Genomic DNA, 12,329 nt, shown 5'->3' with positions numbered 1-12,329 from the left:
TACTTTTATACTTGTAGGCAGATTGTTTTAAGACAAGTAAAATAAACATATTTGAAGGATTAAGTTTTCATTTAGAATGTTTGATATTTTAATACAATTACAAAGGAGACTTCTTCCCTAAACGGAACTTCTCTATATTCAGCAGCTTTCCAAGCTCCTCTTCTTAGGATTTAGAAATTAGTAGTGTGAGATATCAGCTTTTTCTAATTTTAATGTTTCCCAAGGACATGGAACCATCAGTAGCTGATATCAACTGAACAAAGGGGGAAATTTTCAAAAATTAAATATTGTCTAATTTTCTGCAAAGTCTTTGTGCATGAATTAACAGTCTTTCTCTTTGTCTATCCTTATCAGGAAAAATACAGGAGATGTTTGATCACATATTTAGTAATTAAACTGAATTCTGTTTAAGAGATTGGTAAATGAAGATGCAAAAGCTCATATATAATGTTTAGTTATACTCTGATTCTGGGAAAAAAATCTCATTAACTCACCAGAAAATGAGACTCAGTTGCACAGTTTCTTGAATACAAATCCTCTCAAACTTTTCCTCAAAGATTAAATTCTGGGCTGGGAGCAGTGGCTCACACCTGTGATCCCAGCGTTTAAAGAGGCCAGAGTGGGAGGGTTGCTTGAGGCCAATAATTTGAGACCAGACTGGGCAATGTAGTGAGACCCTGTGTCTACAAAAAATAAAAAAGAATAGCTGGGCATGGTGGTGTGCACCTGCAGTCCTAGCTACTTAGGAGGCTGAGGCAGGAGGATTGCTTGAGCCCAGGACTTTGGGTGATGAAAGTGAGCTATGATTGCACCAAAGAGTTTTGTCTCAACAATGAACTTATCTGTTACTTCCTTTTTATTGTTAGTGGAATGGCATGGCACAGCAGAGGCAAAGATAAGTACTTTTTAAGGTGTTAAGAATTACTTTTTAAGGTGTTAAGTCTAAAAGGTCAGAGCTTCCACAGCATGACAACAGCTTTCCAGATGCCCCCATCATGATAGTTGAAATCACAAAGCCCGGCAAAGGTTAAAGTCAAGTGTGCCAAGTTAAAGTCAAGTGTGCCAAAAGGCCTGCCTTGGCAGCTTTCCGTGATGCATCTCCATAGACATAGTTTGAAACAACTTGTTCAAAGTCCTAGTGACTAAGGAGAGTGAGGGCTGTAGCCAGGGAGTAGTCCATCGCAGAGCAAGGATTCAAAGCAGCAGCTGGAAGCAGGAGCTAAACACTGACAACTCTGTCACCAGTCCAGTGGACAGACGCAGCCTTGGAAACAGAATGGCGGCTGGGTGGCAGGTGAACGTGCTGTGCTCCACACCATCCTGGGGTAGGTTGGCCCTAGGGATGTGCTGAGACATGGCAGTTCTGACCAGTGGGGTTCAAAGCAACAGAGATCAGCTTCCTTGGGTGCCACAGATTACACTCAACCTCCAGAGAACCACCGTCTTGCTCCTGAATTGTTTTTCTTTCTTTCTTTTTTTTGAGACGGAGTCTCACTCGCCCAGGCTGGAGTGAAGTGGCGTGATCTTGGCTCACTGCAACCTCCGCCTCCTGGGTTCAAGCAATTCTCCTGCCTCAGCCTCCTGAGTAGCTGGAACTACAGGCACCTGGCACCACGCCCGGCTAATTTTTTGTATTTTTAGTAGAGACAAGGTTTCACCATGCTGGCCAGACTGGTCTCGAACTCCTGACTTCGTGATCTGCTGGCCTCAGCCTCCCAACATGCTGAGATTACAGGTGTGATCCACCGCACCTGGCCCCCCGAATTGTTTTTCTAAAGAAGTAAGCTTTCTTGTTGTAGTTGAAGCCTCCTCTATGCTTCTCCCTGATGCCACTTCCTTCCTTTCTCTCCACAGGTAATCACTAATATAAATTTAGTGTTTATTATTCCCTTACATGCTTTTATACTTTTGCTACATATTTGAATCCATAAATGATATTTAGTATTATTTTTAAGTATTGTGGTATCATATAGATTGTATCAGACTGCTGCTTGTTTGTTTCACTTAACATTATGTTTTTGACATTTGTTCATGTTGATACAGGTAGCTCTAATTTATTCATTTAAATTGTTGTATAATACACTACCAAACCACAAGATCATAATTTATTTTTCTCTTGATCAACATTCAAATGGCTTCACATTTTTAATTTTCATAATTGATGTTGCAGTGAACATTTGTGTACCTCTCTTCTATATATTTGGAAAAATGTCTCTACATATATGCCAAAGAGTGGTATGTGGTGCCTTAGGGCCTTAACAACTTTTCTATATTCTGCATAATTGCAATGCAATCTTTTCAAAAGAATAAATTATTTAAAAAATATTATTTTGCATGTATAATATGCATGCCAGGATGAAGCAGTGAATAGGAGAGACAAAATCTCTGCTGTCTTAGATTTTATATTTTAGTTGGGAGGAAAACAAGTAAACTGGTAAGATAATTGCAGAGAATCTAAGTGCTAAATAGTGGCCAATGCTATTCTTCTGCTTCAAGATCTTCAAAGGTTTTCCATTGCATTTGGGATTAAATATAACTCTTTCTAGGCCTGTGAGACTTGGCACCATTTGGTCACTGCCTCCCTCTTTCACTCTCCCTTTGTCTCCCTCTACTCTAGCCACATTGACCTTTGACTTTTTGGAACTTATTAAGCTTTTTCCTGCTTCAGGACCTTGTATGTATTGGTTCATCTTCCTGGAAAGTTCTTTCCACCACTCTTTGCCTAGAAAATTCTTACTCATGATTGAAGTCTCAGCTTATTTGTTCTGTTTTGAGAGAGAACTTCCTTGATCCCTATAAAAATAAGTCCTTCATATTCAGTCTCTCTCACGCATTTTGCTTTTTTCTCAGTAACACTTACCACAATATATAAATATACATCTATACATTGTCTGCCTCACCTACTTGATTGCAACTTCCACCTAGCCCATAGCCTGACATGTAGTAGTTCCTCAGAGAAATTTAAAAATAATTAATACAGATTGCTGATTTTCTGAAAGTTTGGTCACATACTTATTTTGAGCAGGAGATTTGGTTTTGTTTGGGTTTTGATTTCCCTCTCTTTAACTGGACTCTCCTCTCTCTGGGGTTTAGTGTGGCCTCCATGGATCACCAGACCAGAGCCAGGCCTCATAATGGCATTTAAAGACTCCTGGCCGGGCACTGTGGGTCACGCCTGTAATTCCAACACTTTGGGAGGCCAAGGCGAGTGGATCACCTGCGGTCAGGAGTTCGAGACCACCTTGGCCAATATAGTGAAACCCCATCTCTACTAAAATGCAAAAAAAAAAAAAAAAAAAAAAAAAAAATTAGCCAGGCATGATGGCTTGCATCTGTAGTCCCAGCTACTTGGGAGGATGAGGCAGGAGAATCGCTTGAACCCGGGAGGTGGAGGTTGCAGTGAACCGAGATCGAATGACTGCATTCCAGCCTGGGTGACAGAGCGAGAATAGCATAGCGTAGGCACCAGTGCTTTGTTTTTGTCTTTTAAGCCTCCTTTAACAGGGCTGTGCAGAAGGTACAGGAAGAAGCCTCACTCCAACCCCTGACTTGAAATAGTTTATCGTCAGACTGGATCCAGTTTATCATCTACCTTGGAGCATTTTTAGTCACAGTTACTCAGGAGCCAATCTTTTTCTTTTTTTCCTTCCACCCTCCTTTTTCTCTCTCCTTCCCTTCTCTCCCTCCCTCCTTCCATCCATTCGTTCCTTCCTTGAAAGTGAGTTGAAGGTATGATATTTCACTCCCCAAATACCCTAGCATGTATATCCTGAGAATAAGGACATTCTGCAGCATAATTACAACACCAGTATCATACTTAAGAAAGTTTATAATGATATAATTATCTGACTTAACTTTCTCCAATTGTCCCTCCAGAAATATCCTTTGTGGAATTTTTGGAATTTCTAGTAAAGGATCACATATTTTATTTGGATTTCAGGTCTCTTCAGTCTTCTTTAAATTGGTATAGCTCCCATGGTTTAACTTTATATTTATTTAAAAAAACTTTTTTTTTGTCTTTCATGATCTTGACATTTTTTAAGCATCCAGGGTTAGGTTTCTGATAGAATGACTGATGATTTCTACATTTCTTAATTTTCATTTCTTGAATAATTAGATTCATGTTACACATTTGACAAGAACACTGTATTCTTGGTGATGTTGTGTCCTTTCCATTGCATTATATCAGGAGGCACATGGTGTTAATTTTTCTTCTAAAGAGTGATGCTAAGTTTACTTGTTTGAGGTAGCGTTCACCAGATTTATTCACTACAAAGTCACCTTTTACCTTTGTAATAAGGAATCTTTGGGTGTGGCACTTTGAGACTGTGTGACTATACTGTTTAAGTTAAACAATTTTCACCCAATGGTATTAGCATACTTAATGACCCTTGCTTGTAAACATAATTATATAGGTAGTTGCAAAATATATTGTATAATTTTATCATTTATTTTATATATTTTAGCTGGCATTCTATAGAGAAGTCTTTTATCTCCCCATACCCCACATATTTTTGGGAGGATTTTGAAATATCATTATGTACTCATAGATTCTTTTTTCACAGGATCATTTTGGCCAGAAATAAAGTAGCTCTATATTGAACAATTTTTCAGTGTTTAGTATATATTTCTCATGTAAGTTTCTTATATGACATTTCATATCCTGTCTTTTTGAAATAACATGTTTTCATAAATCACATACCATAGGCTTTCCTTAAAAACACGTTTCCCCAATTTTGATGTGTTGCGGTTGGGCTTAAAGTCTCTCTCTTCATTTACTATGGCAAACAACTATGGCATTGACTTATTTGGATTTATATTCCTTTGGTGAATTAAAAATGAAGTCAAATCTGTTATTGTGATTAAAAATTCATGGGGCTAGTTCCCAGTGATAAGGTATCATATGCAGAAATAAACCTCTCTCTCCTTCTCCCTGACAACAATGCACATGCAGTTAATGCTTTCTTTGTCTTATTTTTAGGATCGACGATTCAATGATGAAATCGACAAGCTAACTGGATACAAGACAAAATCATTATTGTGCATGCCTATCCGAAGCAGTGATGGTGAGATTATTGGTGTGGCCCAAGCGATAAATAAGATTCCTGAAGGAGCTCCATTTACTGAAGATGATGAAAAAGTAAGATTTCATGCCTTTTGTGAGTTGTACTTTTCTTCTTGGTCATTGATTGCTATTCTCCTTTAAAAGACAGGAATTACGTGAATAGCTGTTGGATTAGCCCATTCATGGATCAAAGAGCTTTTTCTCATGGTATACAAAATGAAATGGGAGTTTTTCGATATTTCATAGAATGTGGTAAAATTGAAAATAATTACTTCATCTTTTTTTGTAGCTTGCTTTTCCTTATAAGCCTCGGTAGTATTCTTGTTGTTCCCTGGTCTTTGTCTTCCTTATAAGTAAGATAAGGATCACAACTCCACCACACATGGCCTAAGGGAAGATAGAAAATATAGGAAGATTGCTGTGTTTCAGAAACTCAGCACTTTCTCCTATATTTTTATAACTACAACAAAGAATTGTTTTCTCAGTTCTTATATAAAAATCTCAATAAAAACGAATGTTATTTAATTGTTATTCCAAATTGCTAATAAAAAGAACATTACTTTTGTCCCTGAAGAGTAATTGACCTTGGTGGAAGTAATGTACTTTTTGCTCTGAAATTTTAAGTTCTTTCACTAGTAGTTTATTTACCAGTTTATATTAAAAGAGAGAGAGTCCTCAAAGAACTGAAGTTCTGGCTTTGAAGCTTCTACCTTTATATTGAATAAAATCTGGTTGAATATTTATAAAATATGTGCTAAAAGCAAATCTCAAATTAGTTTGTTTAAGTTTGATGACTCTCATATTTCTATTTAATTAAAAAACACTTTATAATTTAACCTTCTGGATGTGGGTTTGTCATTTGCCAATGCTAATTACAAATGCATTAAATTAATGCAAATGTTCTGGCACAGAAGGTCAACATGAAATATGATTGTAAGGAAACAAGAAGGTTTTTAAGTGAAGACAGTCCTTGATTGAGGTCATTTTTATAGTGGAATTGAGACGGCCCAACTCTCCTTAAAGGTTTATGAATTCATAGAGCATGATAGGACCTCAAAAGATTTCTTACAATGAAGTAAAATGCTATGGGGTATGAGGCACTTGTATTGGGATCCTAGGAGGCACAAAGATAAATCCCAATCATGTTATGTCATCCAGGAGCTACACAAGGCAGGAGACAAGAATCATCAGCAAGTTGTTCTCAGACAGGCTGGGGGCGCCTAGGAAAGACAGGCTTGTTCTCACTTGGATCTGAAAAGGCTTCCTGGAAGAGGCGGTATTTGATCTGTCCTCTGAAGCAAAAATAGGCCTCCATCAGACAGAAACAGATGAGAAGGAGAGGACGTTGTTTAGAAGTGAATATAAATGTAGGCCACTTTATTCCAATAAAGATATTTCCATGGAATGTAAGATAAAGCAGAAATTTCATTTTGTGCATTTTGTATCATAGATGGCAGAGTCCTGAGATGATGTGCCTCTTATACAGATTTAGGTAGAAGGATGTGGGTTTTGCATCTTTCCAAACATAACCACTACATACCCATGCCATACCCCTAACAGTTTAGTTTGTACACAGATGGTAGTCCTGCCTTTGCTCTGCTGCCTTCATTTAAAAGGAACTCATTATATATTTAGTTCTTATCTTTGATTCCATTTATGTTAGATTTGTTTTCTGGACTTTTCTTAATGGACTTGTACCTGTGAGATAGAGCTTCATGAGCTGTGAATAATTTAAAGGGAAGATTTGCACAGGACTCTGTACCTTTCTTGAATAGCATCAATGTTTAGTTCTATTAAGAATGAGAGCCTGGGACTGAGTCCCAGCTCAGCTAATGACAGGCAGCTGCTTGGATGCACAGCTCACACTTACCTCTGACCTGAAGTTTTCTCATCTGTCAACTATACTATTCACCACTCTATAGCAGGAGAATTAAATAAGATCATCAATGAGAAATACTTTGCAAAATACAAGAAACTAGGCAAGTGTAAAATACAATTTTTAAAAATAATATTTTCCCTATGAGTTTTAAAATATTCTTAATTTGTCACTTATCCCCAAGCAACTTTTTTCTTAGATTCAGCCTTATCTGAATATTTTCTAGCTTGAAATGATATATTTTTCTCTTCTGTAGTTATCCCATATGCCACAGTGGCATTTTATCTTCCAGCCTCTACAACTCCCACACCTGACTTGAAAACCCTACTCTAGTTTTGCTTCTTGTAAGAAGTCCTACCAGTTAGTGCAGGTAGATTGTGTTCATGCAGGTGGCACCAGCTGGAGAGTATTTTATCTCAACAACTTCTGCATATGGGTATTGTTATTTCCTGAAAGGATCCTATATATTGCAAACCAAACAGAAAAGGTGAAGGAGAAAAGCAGAAGACAAAATCTAGAAGTGATTCACGGGAAAGTATTTCTTCCAAATAAGAGAAGACAGCAAAGTATAATGGCTGTACTGGCCATATGGTGAGTCTATCTGGGTTGAAATTACATCTCTGCCATGGCCTCAGTAACCTTGGGCAAGTTACTTAGCTTCTCTGGGACACAATATTCTCCTCTTAGAAGAGGGGTGATAGTAACACTTACTCACAGGGCTGTAGGGAGATTAAATGAGAGAATCCGGGGAAAGAACTTGGAAGAGAACTTAGGACTTAGTAAGTTCTCATGAGCGATTGATTAGCTTTTCCTGACAGCACGTGAATACATGTGAGGTATCATGTGTATGTCAGTCAGGCCTCAGTTTAAAAATTACCTTTGTCTAATTTAAGTCTATACATTCATATCAAGTGGACCTCCCAGGTTGCTGAAAGGTGGTAGCTGGGAGGGTGGCACACCCAGAGAAGGATCAGAAGCTCTGCACCTCTTCCCCTATACCTCGCCCTATGTATCTCTTCCATCTGGCTGTTTCTGAGTTACAACCTTTTATAAAATTATAAACTGGTCTTCTATATGAGAGATTGGGTATACAAATGGACAATGACCAGTCCACATATAATGACAGACCCACATTCTCTTCAGCAGGCAGCTTAGAAGGCCAAATCACAGTCTCTGTAGCAATCAGCTTAGCACAGCCAGGATTTGGTCAATGACTGCCACCTTCCCTATTTTTTTTCTCTCATCATGCCTTCCACCCCTGCATACTTACAACTCAGAGCCACTGAGAGAAAAGCCAAATATATTCCCTGAACTCATTACCTAAAATGCCATGCTTCTAGTTACCCTGCCTTCAGCTTCCCCATGCCAACAACCTCCACTCAGAACATACCTAAAGTCTTCTATTTTTTTCACCGTAAAACTTGTGCACTCCCCTTTGAGTGTTCCAAATGCAAGAGATGGTGACTGTCTTCCTTGTTATAGCATGGGATGAATAAATAGCCTGTGTTTGTCCTCATTTAAAGATAAATTTTTATTAAATACAATGTATATGCCAGATGATCCTCCCTTATTGGGATTTCTCCAATTAAAAGGGGGATATATTTCTTTATAAGTTCATGAATCTCTTGCCTTATTAATGCACATACTCTTTTACTTGGGTGTACAAGGTTATCCTTATATGTACTAATTTGCATTCTACGTTTTAACCCAGTTATTTCTTACATATGCGTCCACATACGAATATATTCCACATTTGTCATTTTGGGAGATCATAAAATTTTCTTCTTTTCTTTTTCTACAGAGCCTCGATTGCTTAGTCACTGTCCTATTAGTGAGAGTTTGGATTTTTCCCCTGTGTTTCACTAATACAAATAGCCCTTGAATGAACATCTTGAACAAATTACCTTTTTCTTTGGTGTTATTTCCTTGAGGTTATATTCCGAAGACTGAAATTACTGAGTCAAAGGGCAAGAAAAGTTTTATAGCTCTCATTCCATGTTATAGATAGCTTTTGGAAATATTGATCCCATTTGCAATGGTAGCAGTATGTGTACCTAATTTCTCAGAGCTCTGCCAACTTCATTCACTTCACATTTTAAAACTCAAATTAGTTTTCCTTGGTCAGCCAAGCAGACTTCAGAAAACCTTGTCCCACGTTCAATAGCATAAACTGCAGCAACCAAAGTAATTTCAATGTTGCCTACAAGTAAGAAAACAAGGAAGCAAAAAGGAAGCCATGTCGTGAGTGTTAGGTGAGAGGCTCTGGAGTTAGAAAGTCTCCAAAGCAGGTTCAAGTCTTTGCTCTGCTGCTTATTAACTGAGTGACCTTCAGCAAGTGGCTGCATCTTTCTAGCCTCAGAACCTCCATCACATGGTTGTTGTGTGGAGTAAAATAGATAATAGATGTAAAGTGCTTAGGGTAGCACTTATTATCAATAAATGAGCCTCATGAAAGTTCACCATATATTTCAAAGCCAGACTAAAGTAATTTGAACCCTGTTCGTAATTTTATTTTATACACATAACTGCCATGTCATCATTCACATGAGTAGTGGTGAATTTGTTGCACATTAGCATAATACGATTTGTATGTCCTGATATCTTAAAATGTCAACATCTAGAGACTATAAGTTATGTTCTGTATAATTTCAAAACATTTTGTAATATGGAAATCAGTAAATCATTTGACTGAGATAAATTAAAAATTAAATGTGGTATACTCATTTCTGGGCTATTTATGTACCTAACATAATTGTGCATAGGACCACTATATTGTGTTTCTTGAAAATTCTATACCTATAATTCAGTGGCTGTGCTACATCATGTAATACATATACCCTGTAGTAGAAGAGACTGGAAAAATCACCAAGTCCATTCCCTGCCACCTTTTCCTTCATCCAATGCAGGAAACTTTACCTGACAGATAGTCATCCAGCCTCTGCCTGAAAGCTTCCCTTTTAATGACTTTAAAATCCTCATGCTCTTTAAAGTTCTTGGATAATTAGCAATAATTTTATCAGCAGTGGTGAGAGTTTGTATGAAATATAGCCTACTATATTCACATATTAATAATTTAAGTTCCATACTGACAAATTACTAGTTTGATAATTCACTTTGAAAGTACACACAAAGGCAGACCATGCAGGAGAGATGATCGGAATTTTCTGGTTCACTTTGTGGGTTTCAAACAAATATTCCTATTTTTCAGCAATATGTATAAACTAGCTGATTTAGGTGGTATGAGTAGACTCTTTGCATTCAATTAAGTCATTACTTTGTTATTCCTGGGTGAGTGAAGGAAGGTATTATTTTGAAGAAGAAAATAATGAGACCTCGATAGGAGCAAACATTTGTGATCTATTAAGATGTGTGGGCACGCCAGCATAAACCTGGGAAATGGAAAAGAGCAAGGGCTCTTATCTGCCTTCCCAGGTTCCTATACCTCTGCCCTAAAAGTGTCATTTCATATTGCAGTGTTCCATAAACACTGCATGTTTATTGCAGGTACTTTCCAACAGCCAATGTATTAGCAGCTGTGGTTTGAAGTTCTTCTTTGGCTAATCTCTGTAGGTTTCTTTAGCCCTGGTCACCTCTCTTCAGCTCATGATTCGGAGTGTTTGGTTACCCTGCTGCTCTCCTTCATGCCGACATGTTCCGCCACCCCATAGAGCTGGGATGCAGCCAACTTGAGCTTGGTTGCTGAGGGGCTGGCTGTGTTCCAGGAGCTTGTTACTGATGATGCTGCTCTGCCAACTGGTGTTGAGGATGGTGCCTGAATGATGCTAATGAGTCTCTGCGGAAGCTGGAGTTTTGTTATCAGCAACAGGCCTGAGACTCACAGCCAGATGATAGGGAAAATTTTATAAACTCCTAGCCTCACATTTCTAATAGTGTGAGGAGAATGTTTAAGATTATTGAGATGTCAGGGTTGCACAAGGTATTTAAGTTTACTGTAGTGAGGAGGGGAATATTGACTGCGTCATGCTGAGAAGGGGCAACAAATTGATGGCCCCAGAAGACTGAATGCAGCTCACACATGTATGACTTGCATGGGATTTGACTGGCATAGAACTGATTTTTTTAAAAAATTAGATTACCTTTAGACATGGCTGCAAGCTGTAGTACTACTATAATAGCCAACCCTCAAACAACTCATCAGCTTAATAAAGTCAATTTCGTGGGAGCAAAGAGATTTCTTCTGTCATCTTATGAATAGTTTCCACAGAAGGTACTTTTCAAAGGTACTTTTTGAATATTTTTAAAAAATATTGTTATGTACATGAATAGTGGTATTACAACAACTCTGCCAGGCAACTTTTTATGTTCTATATTAATTCACCATTGTCTTTATAAAAGATACACAAATGCTAAAAAAAAGAATAACTAATTATTTAAAAATTCCCTTTGTGTTCTCATTTCATTTTTTTTTCCTTTTCTGCCTACATTTCAACTAAGTTAGATTTTTGAATCTGTTGAAATAAAACTATAATTAAGGCCAGTTGAGATGGCTCACGCCTGTAATTTGAGCACTTTGGGAGGCCGAGGCAGGCAGATCACAAGGTCAGGAGTTCGAGACCAGCCTGGCCAACATGGTGAAACCCTGTCTCTCTAAAGATACCAAAAAAATTTAGCCAGTTGTGGTGGCGCACGTCTGTAATCCCAGCTACTTGGGAGGCTGAGGCAGGAGAATTGCTTGAACCCAGGAGGCAGAGGTTGCAGTGAGCCAAGATCTTGCCATTGCACTCCAGCCGGGGTGACAGGGCGAGACTCTGTCTCAAAAAATAAATAAATAAATAAATAAATGAAAATAATAATTAAAAGTCGGTCATTAGCAAAAAGGTTTTAAAAGTCCTGGCAGATGGCTCATGATTTCATTATATTTGATCATTAAGACTTCAGTCCTGGAATAATTTGGATTGAATCCCATAACTCATTAATTCCAATACTTTATCTATATTTAAATGATCTACTCACAGCACTATTTGCCTTTTAAAAGCTGTTACCCAGGCTTCATATGATCACTGTGAAACTATAATTTGTTCACCAATTTGTTTGTGTTTTATGTGTTCACTCGACTATATCTGACTGAGTGGTTCAAAAACAACCAAGATTCTTCTTTATCATAATCCATCCAACTGTTTACAAAAAAATTTAAAATCTGGAACTCAAGTGGCACTGCAGCTTTCTACCAAAAATAAACCAGTTTCTGTAATTCAGTAATAGCTTTAGAAGGCCAATATAGTTCAGAGAAAAATGAAACTAAGAATTATATTGAAAACAGAGACCATTAAGTTCTCCAAATATGTTTCATTATTTTGCTCATTTTTCTGAAAACCTTCTTGCCTTATCAATAAAAAACATTCACTTCTCTTCTTATAATTGAATCTT

The 12,329-nt window shown here is 37.7% G+C and overlaps 1 protein-coding gene and 1 pseudogene across 1 annotated transcript in view; one reads left to right on the top strand and one right to left on the bottom strand.

Moving 5' to 3' along the window:
* The window catches only part of LOC134728681 (probable 3',5'-cyclic phosphodiesterase pde-5), a 99,717-nt gene extending 89,000 nt beyond the window's left edge, over positions 1–10,717 (top strand). Inside the window, exons 3-4 of the mRNA XM_063595087.1 lie at positions 4,982–5,140; positions 10,610–10,717. Of these exons, the coding sequence (XP_063451157.1) occupies positions 4,982–5,140; positions 10,610–10,717 (267 nt within the window). The remainder of the gene's footprint in view (positions 1–4,981; positions 5,141–10,609) is intronic.
* On the bottom strand, positions 951–2,880 carry LOC103785563 (succinate dehydrogenase [ubiquinone] cytochrome b small subunit, mitochondrial-like; annotated as a pseudogene).
* Positions 10,718–12,329: the final 1,612 nt, after the last annotated feature.

The sequence above is a fragment of the Pan paniscus genome, chromosome 13 (assembly GCF_029289425.2).
Source record: "Pan paniscus chromosome 13, NHGRI_mPanPan1-v2.0_pri, whole genome shotgun sequence".
NCBI classification, from domain to species: Eukaryota; Metazoa; Chordata; class Mammalia; order Primates; family Hominidae; genus Pan; species Pan paniscus.
Note: the sequence above shows the minus strand (reverse complement) of the source record. Positions and strands in the feature narration are given on the sequence as shown.